Source organism: Cherax quadricarinatus, chromosome 71 (assembly GCF_038502225.1).
Source record: "Cherax quadricarinatus isolate ZL_2023a chromosome 71, ASM3850222v1, whole genome shotgun sequence".
NCBI classification, from domain to species: domain Eukaryota; kingdom Metazoa; phylum Arthropoda; class Malacostraca; order Decapoda; family Parastacidae; genus Cherax; species Cherax quadricarinatus.
In genome coordinates, this window is record NC_091362.1 from 3,934,484 (window position 1) to 3,952,531 (window position 18,048).

The 18,048-nt window shown below is 35.4% G+C and overlaps 1 protein-coding gene across 1 annotated transcript in view; it reads right to left on the reverse strand.

Moving 5' to 3' along the window:
• The window catches only part of CARPA (Carbonic anhydrase-related protein A), a 608,382-nt gene that overhangs the window by 498 nt on the left and 589,836 nt on the right, over positions 1-18,048 (reverse strand). Inside the window, exons 7-8 of the mRNA XM_070099973.1 lie at positions 13,036-13,213; positions 1-706 (exon numbers count right to left, since the gene is read on the reverse strand). The exon at positions 1-706 is cut by the window's left edge and continues 498 nt beyond it. Of these exons, the coding sequence (XP_069956074.1) occupies positions 684-706; positions 13,036-13,213 (201 nt within the window). The 3' untranslated portion in view covers positions 1-683. The remainder of the gene's footprint in view (positions 707-13,035; positions 13,214-18,048) is intronic.

Below are 18,048 nucleotides of genomic sequence, written 5' to 3' on the forward strand. Positions count from 1 at the left end.
ATGTGAACAGGCTACACTCTTACAGGGAGCGTCATTTAAACGTATTTAGTAATTTTTCATTCATTTGATAAGCAACATTCTTAATACACGACCTTGATTGTTTCAGTAACATTGTTTTCAATGTGTCTCTGCACATTCCCTAAGCGGTTAACTCTATTACTACACTGTTCTGCCGTGTATTGAAGTGTTTCACTACATTTTTTATGATTATCGGAATAAACTTTTGCTGCATATATTGATTTGCAATTTCTTACACAGCGGAATACAGCCCGGAATGTTTTTCATCATGCCATAGATACACAGCAATAGCTTTTGAAGAACATTAAAGTAAGCGCTAGGGGGTTAGAATTCCCGTCGTGCTAGTCAGCATGCATATGTAGCCACACCACCACTACCACGTTCTTCTCCAAGGTGCAGTGTTCTTCACAGAACTGTTGCGAAGAAACCGTTGTGCCCTCGGTCACACATTCTCTTCGTGCCCGCTTCATTCTTCAACATTATTTCTAGTTTCCCCTCCTCATTCACCTGTTCCTCGGCCGTAGAACTTTGTCAGTGTTTCTGTGTCCCAGCCGAAGGTCTCCTGGTGTGGCACAGCAGGAGGAAGGGCAAAGGAGGAGGAGGAGGGAGGAAGGAAGAGTAGTATCTAGCTCTTGTTCTGATGCTCACTAAAACAAGGAGTCCAGCTATAGCTTGGGCCACTGACGCGCTGCAAGAGAAGGAAAACAGTAAATGTTAGCTGAGTTTATATATATATATATATATATATATATATATATATATATATATATATATATATATATATATATATATATATATATATATATATATATATATATATATGTATGTATATATATATATATATATATATATATATATATATATATATATATATATATATATATATATATATATATATATATATATATATATATATATATATATATATATATATATATATATATATATATATATATATATATATATATATATATATATATGCAATAAGATCACAGTAAACAGGTGATTTCAGAATATGCTAGTGGTTGTTTTGCATATATATATATACATATATATATGTACACATATACATATATATATATACATATATATATGTACACATATACATATATATATATACATATATATATGTACACATATACATATATATATATACATATATATATATTTATATATTTATATAAGTAGTCGATTTTTCCACTGAGCGGTCTCTTCCGGTATAGGGCCTTCCACTGAGCGGTCTCCTCCGGTTTGGGCCTTCCTCTGGGAGGTCTCTTCCGGTTTGGGCCTTCCACTGAGCGAGGTAACCGGTCTAGGACCAGGAGCTGGAGGGTCACCTTTTCACACCTAGGTGTTACTCCCGGTTTTGACCATGACCTCGCCCTCGAGACTACCTCACCCTTGACCCCCCAATACCCCCACTCCCCACAACCCCCCCCCCTCGCGACCCCACCATCGCGCCGCGCGCCCGCCCGCGCGCCCGCCCGCGCGCCCGCCCGCGCGCCCGCCCTTCGCGACCCCCGCCCGCGCCTTCTGCTGCGCCTTCTGCAGCGTCATCCGGATCGCCCCCGCGCCCCGATTTTTTTTTCCGATTTTTTTCGAATTTTTTTTGAATTTCATTTTCTTATGCTCTCCATCTCCTCGGATCAAATTTTTGAGATTCCCCCTCTCACTTTCACCCCCATCCTCAAAATTTCCCGAAATCAAAGTCTCCATCTCCTCGGATCAAGTTTTTGGATTTCCCCCTATGGGGGTTTCGAAAGTCTCCATCTCCTTGGATCAAGGTTTTTGGATTCTCCCCTATGGGGTTTCGAATTTTTTTTGAATTTCATTTTCTTATGCTCTCCATCTCCTCGGATCAAATTTTTGAGGTTCCCCCTCCCACTTTCACCCCCATCCTCAAAATTTCCCGAAATCAAAGTCTCCATCTCCTCGGATCAAGTTTTTGGATTTCCCCCTATGGGGGTTTCGAAAGTCTCCATCTCCTCAGATCAAATTTTTAAGGTTCCCCCTCCCACTTTCACCCCCCAACCCCAAAAATTTCTCGATAATACAAGTTTTTTGGATTCCCCCCTATGGGGTTTTCGAAATTCTCCAATTCCTCGGATCAAGGTTTTTTGGGTACCCCTCCTTTCACCCCCCATCCCCAAATTTTCTCGATAATACAAGTTTTGGATACTCCCCCCTATGGGGTTCTCAATATCAAAGTCTCCACTTCCTCGGATCCCCCTCCCACTTTCACCCCCCAACCCCAAAAAATTTCTCGACAATACAAGTTTTTTTTTGGATCCCCCCCCTATGGGGTTTTCGAAATTCTTATGATCACCTTGGATCAAGTTTTTTGGATTCCTCCCTATGGGGTTTTCGAAATTCTCCATCTCCTTGGATCAAGTTTTTTTGGATTCCCCCCTATGGGGTTTTCGAAATTCCTCGGATCAAAGTTTTTGGAATCCCCCCTCTGGGGGTAAGCATTCAAAATAGACTCCTCCTATGGGGGCATGCTTACTACAGGTCTAATGAAGGGTGTTTACTCGGCGGTCAGTGACGTCACTACTATGTTCCCTTATTATCTTGAATGAACTAAAAGGACCGACCTGATTCAACCTGTGTGCTGGGTCAACACGTGCGGGCGGGCGCGCGGCGCGATGGTGGGGTCGCGAAGGGGGGGGGGGTCGTGGGGGGGGGTATTGGTTGGGGGGGTCAAGGGTGAGGTAGTCTCGAGGGCGAGGTCATGGTCAAAACCGGAAGTAACACCTAGGTGTGAAAAGGTGACCCTCCAGCTGCTGGTCCTAGACCGGATACACCGCCCAGTGGAAGGCCTAAACCGGAAGGAGCCTCCCTGTAGAAGGCCCTAAACCGGAAGGAGCCACCCTGTAGAAAAGTTAACTACTTATATATATATATATATGTCGTGCCGAATAGGCAGAACTTGCGATCTTGGCTTAAATAGCAACGCTTATCTTGCCATATAGGACAAGTGAAAATTTGTGTATGCAATAATTTCGCCAAAATCATTCTGAACCTAACCTAATCTTTCACGGTGTTTGTTCAGTATTAAATTATTGTAAACAAACATAAAATATATTTAGTTGGGTTAGGCTAAAATAAATTGTTCTTGTTATAATAAGGTTAGGTAAGTTTTCAAAGTTCTTTTTGGTGCAAAATTAAAAAATTTTACATTAACATTAATCAAAAAATATATCTTTAAATTTATAAGAGAAAATTTTAGAAAGGACTTAATTTTAAATGAGTTATTGCTAATTGACCAGTTTTACATATTCGGCACGACATATATATATATATATATATATATATATATATATATATATATATATATATATATATATATATATATATATATATATATATATATATATATATATATACATATATATATATATATATATATATATATATATATATATATATATATATATATATATATATATATATATATATATATATATATATATATATCGTGCCGAATAGGTAAAACTGGTCAATTAGCAAGAACTCATTTAAAATTAAGTCCTTTCTAAAATTTTCTCTTATACGTTTAAAGATATACTTTTTTCATTAATGTTCATGTAAAAAATTTTAATTTTGCACCAAAAGAATCTTAGAAAACTTACCTAACCTTATTATAACAAGCGCAATTTATTTTAGCCTAATCCTACTAAATACATTTTACATAAATTTACGGTAATTTAATACTAAACAAACACAATGAAATATATTTTTTTCGTAATGTTTAGAATGATTTTTTCGATATTATTGCATGCACAAATTTTCACTTGCCCTGTATGGCAAGATGAGCCTTGCTATTTAAGCCAAGTTCGCAAGTTCTGCCTATTCGGCACGACATATATATATATATATATATATATATATATATATATATATATATATATATATATATATATATATATATATATATATATATATAAGAACATAAGAACATAAGAAAGGAGGAACACTGCAGGAGGCCTGTTGGCCCATACTAAGCAGGTCCTTTACAATTTATCCCACTAACAAAACATTTGTCCAACCCAATTTTCAATGCTACCCAAGAAATAAGCTCTGATGTGAAAGTCCCACTCAAATCCAACCCCTCCCACTCATGTACTTATCCAACCTAAATTTGAAACTACCCAAAGTCCAAGCCTCAATAACCCAACTAGGTAGACTGTTCCACTCATCAACTACCCTATTTCCAAACCAATACTTTCCTATGTCCTTTCTAAATCTAAACTTATCTAATTTAAATCCATTACTGCGGGTTCTCTCCTGGAGAGATATCCTCAAGACCTTATTAATATCCCCTTTATTAATACCTATCTTCCACTTATACGCTTCGATCAGGTCTCCCCTCATTCTTCGTCTAACAAGTGAATGTAACTTAAGAGTCTTCAATCTTTCTTCATAAGGAAGATTTCTAATGCTATATATTAATTTAGTCATCCTACGCTGAATGTTTTCTAACGAATTTATGTCCATTCTGTAATATGGAGACCAGAAATGAGCTGCATAATCTAGGTGAGGCCTTACTAATGATGTATAAAGCTGCAGTATGACCTCTGGACTTCTGTTGCTTACACTTCTTGATATAAATCCCAGTAATCTATTTGCCTTATTACGTACGCTTAGGCATTGCTGTCTTGGTTTAAGGTTGCTGCTCACCATAACCCCCAAGTCCTTTTCGCAATCTGTATGGCTAAGTTCTACATCATTTAACTTATAAGTACTAGGGTTATGGGCACTCCCAAGCTTCAGAACCTTGCATTTATCTACATTGAACTGCATCTGCCACTTTTCTGACCAAGAATAGAGTTTGTTTAAATCCTCCTGAAGTTCCATAACATCTACGTTTGAATCAATTATCCTACCTATCTTTGTGTGATGGGCGAATTTGCTCATATCACTAGTAATTCCCTCATCAAGATCATTGATATATATTATAAACAACAACGGGCCCGAGACCGATCCCTGTGGAACGCCACCCGCTACAGATCCCCACTCGGATTTAACCCCGTTTATATATATATATATATATATATATATATATATATATATATATATATATATATATATATATATATATATATATATATATATATGTTGTATCGGATAGGCAAATCTTGCGATTTTGGTTTAAATAGTAATGCTCTTCTTGCCGAATAAGGCAAGCGAAAATTAGTGAATGCAAAATTTGTGTATGCAAAATCATCCTGAACCTAACGAAAAAATATATTTCATTCTGTTTGTTTATTATTAAAGGACTGTTAACTTATCTAACATATTTAGTTTGATTAGGCTAAATTAAATTGCGTTTCTTATAATAAAGTTTTTTTTGGGTACAAAATTATTAATTGTTTCATTTACATAAATGAAAAAATAAATATTTACACATATAATCACATATAATAGAAAATTTTAGAAAGAACTTAATTTTTTATGAGTTCTTGCTAATTGACCAGTTTTACCTATTTGGCCCGACCTATATATATATATATATATATATATATATATATATATATATATATATATATATATATATATATATATATATATATATATATATATATATATATATATATATATATATATATATATATATATATATATATATATATATATATATATATACATATATATATATGTCGTGCCGAATATGTAAAACTGGTCAATTAGCAAGAACTCATTTAAAATTAAGTCATTTCTAAAATTTTCTCTTATACGTTTAAAGATATATTTTTTTCATTAATGTTGATGTAAAAATGTATAATTTTGCACCAAAAGGAACTTAGAAAACTTACCTAACCTTATTAAAACAACCGCAATTTATTTTAGCCTAACCCAACTAAATATAATTTAGATTTGTTTACAATAATTTAATACTTAACAAACACAGTGAAATATATTTTTTTTCGTTAGGTTCAGAATGATTTTGGCGAAATTATTGCATACACAAATTTTCACTTGTCCTATATGGCAAGATGAGCGTTGCTATTTAAGCCAAGATCGCAAGTTCTGCCTATTCGGCACGACATATATATATATATATATATATATATATATATATATATATATATATATATATATATATATATATATATATATATATATACACACACACACACTCAGTAATAACCCACATGACGATATTTTGACCTATCCTGGGATCCTATTCAGCAGAAAAGGATTCAGGGAGGTTGAAATATACATGTGGGTTATTACTGAGCTATGACAAGTGTTCCTTACATTTTCTTTAATTTTCAATGTGGTTATTAAACACACACACACACACACACACACACACACACACACACACACACACACACACACACACACACACACACACACACACACACACACACAAGCACGCACACACACACAAACAACAAAATAAACAGTAGTTTTCACCATGTCATTTACAAGTCACACCAGCCCTGGATATATAACGATTCTTATACCTCAACATGGTAAAATCAGCAGAATTATCATCTTCTCTCTTTAACACGTTTATATTTTCCTAAAAGGGCTTTTGATCCGAAAAATTCCAGCCACCCTTCTATTTCCAATCAAACCTAATTCAATCCCTTTTTTAAAAGCGTTGCATAAACTTTGCGGGTTGACGGCTTCCCTGTGAATATAATAGATGACGTATCGCCGTGTTGGATTTTTTTTTAATTTTTACTCCTACAATCGGCGATAAAATGACCAGGGTAACAATGGTTGAAGACAAACGGAATACGTACCTTCATTTCTTTAAATTTAGTGGACTGGAGACCCTGATTGCCTTCAAGAAGAAGCTTATGACGTTGAATCGCCTTTCCTCTCCACGCCCCTAACCTTCGCTACCACATGCGCTACCTGTCTCTTATTCGCTGTGTTGGACTGAAGAAGCCCTTAACTGACGAAAAGATTATTTCTGACTTACGCTACTTGCTGTATTCCAACTTTTGTCACCCTGATCTCTTCCCTCTCCTCTCCGACTATGCACCTGCACACACATAAATAAAGAAGCTAGCAATATATCATTATTAAATGACTTGAAAATGCTTGTTGCACGCGGGACACATTGCCCCAATAAAAGTTTGCCCTGCATTTGTTCTATTCAAAAATTTCCGTAGCTCTTTTCCGTATGGTACTGGTTTAATATATGAAGAAATATTAAATTCTTTCCAATAATTATATGAGACACTGACCTCTTTCTATCATTACTCAGGAGACCTTACATAATATCTTCCGATATTCAAGGGAGATTACTCACTTTTAAATAAAACTCATGAAAAAATACCCACACTGAGAGGTATATATCTTTCAGTGTGTGTATATATATATATACTGATCGTTTAATCATTATTTAAGGAAATAAGGTAACCTTGACTATGAAAATATAAACACAAAATCAGTATAATGTGATCCTTCATTGACAACGTTTGTGACTTGATAAAGTCCACTGTATGGGCGAAACGTTGTCAATAAAGGATCACATTATACTGCTTATGTGTTTGTATTTCCATTGTATTTTATACCATTAATTTCCAGCCTTGACTATGAACAGGTGAGATGTAGTAACCTTCATGACCCTCGTATAGTAAATAGGTTTTAAATGAATTAAACCAACCAATTCCTACCTATGATCACGAGGCAATATTTACTTCCTCTATAAACCAGGGGGTAATAATTGCCACCAATCAGTAAATAGATAATAGCTTTGATCTGTGAATCACGGTTGAATATTTACTTTATTTCACGCAGGGAATATTCACTTTGTTCTATCAGTCAAGGTATTATATTCGCTATTTATATCACGCAAGATAAAATATTCATCCTCCTTTATTAATCAGAGTTGAATATTCGCTAAAATCTATTCCTCGATAGAGAATGTTCACCTTATTCTATTTCTCGAGGTCCTAAGTTCACTTTATTCTGACATTTAATATAGAACATTCTCTCTATCTTACCACTCGAGGTCAATCATTTACTTTTTCACACAAAGAAGAATACTGACATACTACATTCAGGGTAAAAAATTGACTTTCGACTGTTACTCAGGGAAGAATACTCACTTTCGTCAATCAGACGAATATTATCACTCGTCTCAATAACTTTAGGTACAATATTCACAATCATCAGAGAAAATGATTACTTTCACCTATTATATTCCTGATTAATATTTATACTTATTTTTATGAAGTACATATACTAACTCGAGAGCTCTTCGTTACATACTTAGGTTCACTAGATACATACAGAAAAAGATCGCGGTCAGCAAGATTCGAACCCACGTGTGGGAAGTGGCATAGCTCCCCTAGGACTGTTTCACTGTGGTACCTCCCTATATATATATATATATATATATATATATATATATATATATATATATATATATATATATATATATATATATATATATATATATATATATTTAACAAGTCGACCGTCTCCCACCGAGGCAGGGTGACCCAAAAAGAAAGAAAATCCCCCCAAAAGAAAATACTTTCATCATCATTCAACACTTTCACCTTACTCACACATAAACACTGTTTTTGCAGAGGTGCTCAGAACACAACAGTTTAGAAGCATATACGTATAAAGATACACAACATATCCCTCCAAAATGCTAATATCCCGAACCCCTCCTTTAGAGTGCGGGCATTGTACTTCCAATTTCCAGGACTCAAGTCCGACTATATAAAAATAACCGGTTTCCCTGAATCCCTTCGCTAAATATTGCCCTGCTCACACTCCAACAGATCGTCAGGTCACAAATACCATTCGTCTCAATTCACTCCTATCGAGCACGCTCACGCACGCCTGCTGGAAGTCCAAGCCCCTCGCCCACAAAACCTCCCTTACCCCTTCCTTCCAACCTTTTCGATGACGACCCCCACCCCGCCTTCCTTCGTCTACAGATTTAAATACTCTCCATGTCATTCTACTTTGATCCATTCTCTCTAAATGACCAAACCGCCTAAACAATACCTCTTCAGCCCTGTGACTAATACTTTTATTAACTCCACACCTCCTAATTTCCACACTCCGAGTTTTCTGCATAATATTTACACCACACATTGCCCTTAGACAGGACATCTCCACTGCCTCCAGCCGCCTCCTCGCTGCTGATTCACAATCCAAACTTCACACGCATATAATGTGTTGGTACTACTATACTTTCATATATTCCCTTCTTTGCCTTCATAGATAACGTTTTTTGTCTTCACATATACCTCAATGCACCACTCACCTTTTTTCCCTCATCAATTCTATGATTAACCTCATCCTTCATAAATCCATCCGCCGACACGTCAACTCCCAAGTATCTGAAAACATTCACTTCTTCCATACTCCTCCTCCTAAATTTGATATCCAATTTTTCTATATCTAAATCATTTGATATCCTCATCACCTTACTCTTTTCTATGTTCACTTTCAACTTTCTACCTTTACACACACTCCCAAACTCATCCACTAACCTTTGCAATTTTTGTTTAGAATCCCCCCTAAGCACAGTTCATCAGTAAAAAGTAGCTGTGTCAATTCCCATTTTCTATTTGATTCCTCATAATTTAATCCCACCCCTCTCCCGAACACCCTATAAATATATTAAACAACCATTGTGTCATAACACATCCCTGTCTAAGACCTACTTTTACTGGGAAGTAGTCTCCCTCTCTTCTACACACCCTAACCTGAACCTCACTATCCTCATAAAAACTCTTTACAGCATTTAGTAACTTACCACCTATTCCATATACTTGCAACATCTGCCACATTGCTCCCCTATCCACTCTATCATATGCCTTTTCTAAATCCATAAATGAAATAAAAACTTCCCTACCTTTATCTAAATACTGTTCACATATATGCTTCAATGTAAACACTTGATCTACACATTCCCTACCCACTCTGAAACCTCCTTGCTCATCCGCAATCCTACATTCTGTTTTACCACTAATTCTTTCAATTATAACCCTACCGTACACTTTTCCTAGTATACTCAGTAAACTTATTCCTCTATAATTTTTACAATCTCTTTTGTCCCTTTTCCCTTTATATAAAGGGACTATACATGCTCTCCGCCAATCCCTAGGTACCTTCCCCTCTTTCATACATTTATTAAAAAAAAATACCAACCACTCCAACACTATATCCCCCCCTGCTTTTAACATTTCTGTCATGATCCCATCAGTTCCAGCTGCTTTACCCCCTTTCATTCTACGTAATGCCTCACGCACCTCCCCCACACTCACATCCTGTTCTTCTTCACTCCTAAAATATGGTATACCTCCCTGGCCAGTGCATGAAATTACCGTTTCCCTTTCTTCGTCGACATTTAAAAGTTCCTCAAAATATTCTCGCCATCTTCCCAAAACCTCCATCTCCCCATCTACTAACTCCTCTACTCTGTTTTTAACTGACAAATCCATTCTAGGCTTTCTTAACTTGTTTAACTCACTCCAATTTTTTTTCTTATTTTCATTAAAATTTCTTGACAATGCCTCTCCCACTCTATCATCTGCTCTCCTTTTGCACTCTCTCACCCTTCTTTTACTCTCCATATACTCTACTCTTCTTATAACACTTCTGCTTTGTAAAAACCTCTCATAAGCTAACTTTTTCTCTTTTATCACACCCTTTACTTCATCATTCCACCAATCACTCCTCTTTCTTCCTGCACCCACCCTCCTATAACCACAAACTTCTGCCCCACATTCTAATATTGCATTTTTAAAACTATTCCAACCCTCTTCAACTCCCCACTACTCATACTTTCAACAGCCCACCTTTCTGCCAATAGTTACTTGTATCTCACCCGAACTTCCTCCTCCCTTAGTTAATACACTTTCACCTCCCTCTTGCTTGTTGTTGCCATTTTCCTCTTTTCCCATCTACCTCTTACTCTAACTGTAGCTACAACTAAATAATGATCCGATATATCAGTTGCCACTCTATAAAAGTGTACATCCTGGAGCCTACCCATCAACCTTTTATCCACCAATACATAATCTAACAAACTACTTTCATTACGTGCTATATCATACCTTGTATATTTATTTATCCTCTTCTTCATAAAATATGTATTACTTATTACCAAACCTCTTTCTACACATAACTCAATTAAAAACTCTCCATTTCATTTACCCCTGTGACCCCAGATTTCATTTTTACCCACTTTAGCATTGAAATCCCCAACCACCATTACTCTCACACTTGGTTCATAGCTCCTCACGTATTCACTCAACATTTCCCAAAATCTCTCTCTCTCCTCTACACTTCTCTCTTCTCCAGGTGCATATACGCTTTCTATAACCCACTTTTCACATCCATCCTTTATTTTACTCCACATAATCCTTGAATTAATACATTTATAGTCCCTCTTTTCCTGCCATAACTTATCCTTCAACATTATTGCTGCTCCTTCTTTAGCTCTAACTCTATTTGAAACCCATTACCTAATCCCATTTATTTCTCTCCACTGAAACTCTCCCACCCCCTTCAGCTTTGTTTCACTTAAAGCCAGAATATCCAGCTTCTTCTCATTCATAACTTCCACAATCATGTCTTTCTTATCATTTGCACAACATCCACGCACATTCAAACTTCCCACTTTGACAATTTTCTTCTTATTTTTTTAGTAATTATTACAGGAAAAGGGGTTACTAGCCCATTGTTCCCGGCATTTTAGTTGACTTTTACAACACGCATGGCTTACGGAGGAAAGATTCTTATTCCACTTCTTCATGGATATAAAATAAAAAGTAATAAGACCAAGTACTATTAAGATAAAATAAAAGAAAACTCTGATGAGTGTGTATAAATAAACATGTAGATGTATATGTAGTGTGACCTAAGTGTAAGTAGAAGTAACAAGACGTACCTGTAATCTTGCATATTTATGAGACAGACAAAAGACACCAGCAATCCTACCATCATGTAAAGCAATTACAGGCTTTCGTTTTACACTCACTTGGCAGGACGGTAGTACCTCCCCCCCCCCCGTCCTGGGTGGTTGCTGTCTACCAACCTACTGCCTAATAGGTAAAACTAGTCAGCAAGAACTTATTTAAAATTAAGTCATTTTTTAAATTTTCTCTTATACGTTAAAAATTTATAATGTTGCACCAAAAGAATCTTAGAAAACTTACCTAACCTTATTATAACAAGAGCAATTTATTTTAGCCTAATCCAACTAAATATATTTTAGATACATTTACAATAATTTAATACTAAACAAACACAATGAAATATATTTTTTCATTAGGTTCAGAATGATTTTTCCGAAATTATTGCATATACAAATTTTCGCTTATCTTATATGGCAAGATGAGCGTTGCTATTTAAGCCAAGATCGCAAGTTTTACCTATTCGGCACGACATATGTATTTATATATAAACATATATGTGTATAAAACTTATAATAAATATAAACGTACTTAGAGTAGCAGGTCAAGTACAAACGTCATAATGAGGAAGAAAATTTATCACAGGTTGCTGACGAAGAACATGACCTCGTAGAGTTGCTTAAGCTGCTGAAAACTTTGCACGTCTAAAAAATGCCCCGTAAAACACGTATGAACGACCTCCACGTTGGCCATAATGACCTTTGTTATTCAAGAGCTTAAAGTCGAGAAGAAGAGCACCATCCATAAATTGTCGCCCAGGCGGGAGGCTCATACTGAGAGCTTTCTCAAGTGCGTTTAGAGTGGTTGACAGACGCCGATTCCAAAACTTTGCAGCTGGTCAGGGATCGTTTGCATGCATTTACCCTCGTGTTTAAGAGTTTTGGATCCCTTTTAAGCTCACGGTCACGTCAGATAATATTCCTTTTTGTTGACTGGTGTCTTCATTGCTCATGACTTTGGATATTTTGAATCCCGGCAATATTTATGCTGTTGGAGTTTATCCGAAATGTGAATATTTAAACATGGTCCTGAAAACACACACACACACACACACACACACACACACACACACACACACACACACACACACACACCAGGTGCTCACCTGCGTAAAACATCTCCCTGTGCATGGTGGGGCAGCCTTTGCTGCGGTGAGCGTTGGTGAAGTCAATGTTGGTTCTGACAGTGCGGTGGTGGAGAGGCTTCACCGGACGGAAGTTGTTGGCCATCTTCGCCTTCGGGGACTTCTGGTCTCCCTGCATGAGTAGCCGAAGTGCGTAGAGCTGCAGCAGAAGGAAAGACATAAAGTGGATGAGGAGCCAGGAATCGATTCCCAAAAACACAAATTAGAAAGTTCAAGATATAAAATATACCAGGTAAATACAAGATGTATGATAAATAGGTTGTATGATCCATGAGAAGAATTAAAAACGAGGAGCACGTCGAAATAAACAGCACCAACTATGTGTGAACAGAGAAAAAGGACGAAGAGGATTAGCAGTCTAGCACCACCACCTAACATTCTTGAACTTACAAGTAAAATCGCCTAAGAAAAAGCTGTATCCATCTACTAAGCTTATTCTTGCGTCACATTAACTCGCCATAACATCAATAAGACGAGAAAGAGTAGATGCCAACACTAACATTCACCATTTATTAACGTAGCAAGTGTTCCAGCAAGACTATACATGACAGCAAGGGGATGTACCTCACTATTAATGGATATCTGGAAAAAGTCGTATAACGATCACCATAAGGGCTGATAACATATTTAATTGAATTTTATTATAGATTATCAAAAGATAATAAAAACAAAACAGAGTTAGCTCACTGAACGAGGATGAAATCAAAGCACCAAGATTTTTTCGCTGTGACTAAATATTTCATGTATCTCTATTTATCTGAGAGCGAAAACATTTTGCAAAAATCCAAAGAATACTGATTATTAATCAATAAGATTATAAACTACTACGTAAATACAACTACATTACCTATATCATTTATAATGACATGTGAGGTTAAAAAGCTTTCAGTAGGCCTAGAGGTCCAAAATTACCTTCTACAGGATGAAGAAAATGATTTAGTTTCACTGGCAAACCTAGAAAGACAAAAGAATTCTATGATCCATACTGTAATAGGAATTATAAAATATAAGCAATTACAGCGTCCAGCAACCAAATTGGAAAATAATAATGATGTACCATGACTCACTTTCCGAAAAGGTCACACTAACATATATCATTTAAATAATTCTACTATTATCAAAACACTGTTATGAAATACACAGCAAAAGTAATTGATTGTTATAATGCTGTAACCTAAAATGAACTCTGTCAGATATGCTAGATTTAGAATGAGCAAATGTTAATGAAAGCATCCATAACACAGCTTGGTAACTCGTTCACTACAGCTAATCACTCAGATCCAGTATGTAATAGGGGTAATAAGACTGGAAACCCTGTGGCCTGGTGGTAAAAGCTCTCGCTTCACACGGTGAGGGTTCGGGTTCGATTCCCAGAGAAGGGTTGGAAACATTGGACGTGTTTCCTTACACCGGTTATCTATGTTCACCCATCAGTAAAATGGGTACCTGGGTGTTAGTCGACTGGTGTGGGTTGCATCCTGGGACAAAACTGACCTAATTTGCCCGAAATGCTCTGCGTAACAAACTGCTTTATATATAGCAATATGTTATTGATGTCAGCTAGGACTGTATACCATGTACATACATGTACTTGTAATAAATAAATATATTATTATTATTATTATTATTATTATTATTATTATTATTATTATTATTATTATTATTGTTATTATTATTATTATTATTATTATTATTATTATTATTATTATTATTATTATTATTATTATTATATAGAAGTTGAAATAAGTTAGCAAGGCAGCCTGATTAATATTCAATCAAATATCACATGCATAAGGGAATCTATATTTTTTAACCCCGAAACTAGAAGAACAATTTAATTAGATATACCACCACATAAGCTGATTATCTCATTGTTTTATTCTGAAACCCATGTTCTAACAAGCCGGTGAATATTCATCTTAATCCAATCACCATATTCTTCGTTTCTGCTATATAGAGAAACATCTTTTAAGCTATGTATTACATTAATGATCGTATAATTGCCATTTAAATATTGCGTCTTTCACATTCAAAAATTACTAGGGATTATGTCACATAATGGGAGACTGAAGAATATTGGATTCAGTATGTAAAGTGCTTGAGATTAATACCCTTGAGATGTCCCAGGCAACTACATGACCTATGTCTCTCGTGAAAATAAGGCGTTGGACTGTCCACATTTACTGGTATATTTATGTTATTTCAAACTCATTTAAAAGTATTTTCCAGTTTGGCCGATGTTCTTGTTGTCGCATTATTTGCAAAGTACCTAATAGACTTTTCTTGTTGCTGAATTGCGGACATTTCTATGTTAATCGATGGTTGGCCATTATAAATTATATTCAGCTGTTTGAACAACCAAGGGAGGCGTTAATTATTTTTTTTATTATATGGTAGAACAAGCTTTCTCTAATGTTTTTTGTAGTTCTAGCTCTCCTTTGACATGTTATTTTACTTTAAATCAAAAGCATTCTTAATTCACTATATAGGTAAGGGAGATTGAAATTTGATAAATTCCTAATGATCTTACTGTCACAAAATTCCTGGTTGCGTACCTGCAGTGTACGCAGAAACATTAAAGTGAACAAATTCTTTGACTTGCTTTGGGTGTTCAGAGCAATAATGAATAAATGAAAATACTGGTAGGCTTCCTATGTACAATGTGTTCAAAGATACCACCTCTTCTGTGCATAAGGGTACTTGTTCAGTTGTAAATTTAAAGGAAGGAGCACGTTCCCTCAAGGGAGCTTCCTGGACACCGGTGAGGGACTCTTAATACTAGGATTTGGCCTGTCCTCTTTACCCTTAGATAGAATCTGAATGCCTTCCATTCTTCCAGGTTCTATATGTCGCCTACAAGTTTAACGCTTTCACTTAACCATAAAAATAATGGAAGGACCAGCCGTCGGGAAGAAAATAATAATTTTAAGATCTGGGCCAAAGACACATTACGTCATTAGCATATCTTATCCATCTATCTTAAGGTGGTATTTTTTGGTAAAATCTTACTCTTAAGAGTTCCATTTATTAACCTAGCCACCTCCTCTAGTGCGACTAGAGTAACAGAAGAATAATAGCAGAATATGATAAACCCGTTTGAGTCATTTACTACTTGATGGAAAGAACTAATATTGGAAGGGACTAAGAGAGAGAGAGAGAGAGAGAGAGAGAGAGAGAGAGAGAGAGAGAGTATTATTAGTAGTAGGAGTACTAACAGAAGTACTACATTTGGTGAAACTGCAGAGATCAGGAAGGTCGATCTCAGGATCATTTCTCCGAGAATATATTTTACTAGTTTCTAATTCTGATATTAGAAAAACATCCTGCTTCTACTGCTTCTACTGTGTTGATACAATATGAGATAATGTATTTTTCCCTTAATATTAAAATCCATCTGTTTATGTCATTATCAATAAAATTATCATTATTGTTTCTTGTTATCATTGGTTAAGGTTCGGTAAGGTTCGTCAGGAAACGGGACAAGCGTTTCCTGACGCGGGTCTGAGACAGATGATGACCCGCCGTTGGAGCTTTTGGCCATCTGACCAAGGCCTTCCGCTGGCTTATCGGTCCACCCCTTTAAAAATTATGGTTATTTATAACCATTATTATTCTCTCATTGATTAAAATTATCATCAAATTTACATTTCATGATTTAAATTTTAAATGGTCAAATGTATATATTGTATTATTACTTTAGATTATGAATAATAATAATAATAATAATAATAATAATAATAATAATAATAATAATAATAATAATAATAATAATAATAACAATATTATTATTATTATTCTTAATATGACTTATAGTAGTGGAGGTGGTAGTAATATCTGTAGAAACAATAATAGCGTTAGCAAAATAATAAAAATACTAGTAGCAGTAGTAGTTTTATAAGGGAGAATGTATAGTGGCAGACTGTTGTAAAAAATATAACTATTGTTGGATGTGAGCTACTGGTGATACTTAACGTTACGCCGCTTCTACCATTCCATTCTCAGCAGTAACAAAGACCTATGGTTTGAAACGCTAGTTTGGACGGTCCTAAATGCTACCAGGAGCTATTAAATTGTCATAAAGCTCAAACTAATCTGATAAATACATTTAAACCTGAAACTCTTTGGCTCAGACTATTAGGTCTGGTAGAAGACGATGTTAAGTAACAGAATAAGAGACACTTTCCATAGAGAAGTGTGTTGTGAGGTGACCAGCTGGTCAGTTCCACCTGGTATTAATACCTCTTCCAGTCACACAGGACATCAGGAACACAGAGCTGTTCATGAGTTTCTGTCAGAATGCACATTTATCATAATATCCAACCTAACTATCATTACGGAAGTGCAGACATTACGATTTAGCAACCTATTCTGTATCTTAGTAATTTTAAGATATAACTAACAGTAAGGAGGAAATAATTGGGAAAAATACTGAAAATTGGAGTGAATGTAAATATATCGGTTCAAAATAATATAATAAAAGTCTCATGATATCCTTAACCGGCATTAACAGCCGTCTTAAAAAATAAACCTCACTCTTGAAAATTTTAATAGTTAGCTATTGAAATACGTTTAAATAAAAATAGTCATTCATTGAAACTTGTTCGGATTCTTCTATATTATCTTATAAGCTACGTTTAAATTTTTAAATAATCCTTATCAGCTGCATAATATTCACACAACACTTTGATCTCAGATATTACACTTTCACTCTTTCGAGCCGCCATTGCATCACATCTCAAGAAAAGCATGGGCATTAATTTACTCTTATACATGCACGCTTTCATTGCCTGTAAACTGGTTTAAACTGTTTTTTTCAGTAATCTGTTTTGTAATTCGTATCAATTTTCTTCTAAATACATCTTAAAAGTCTTCTCATCAGTAAAAAGAAAGTGCAGTAACTCCTACTTTATATCAGATTTATTATAGTTTAAAATATCTCTCTAACACACGCATTCACTGTTCACAAAACTAATC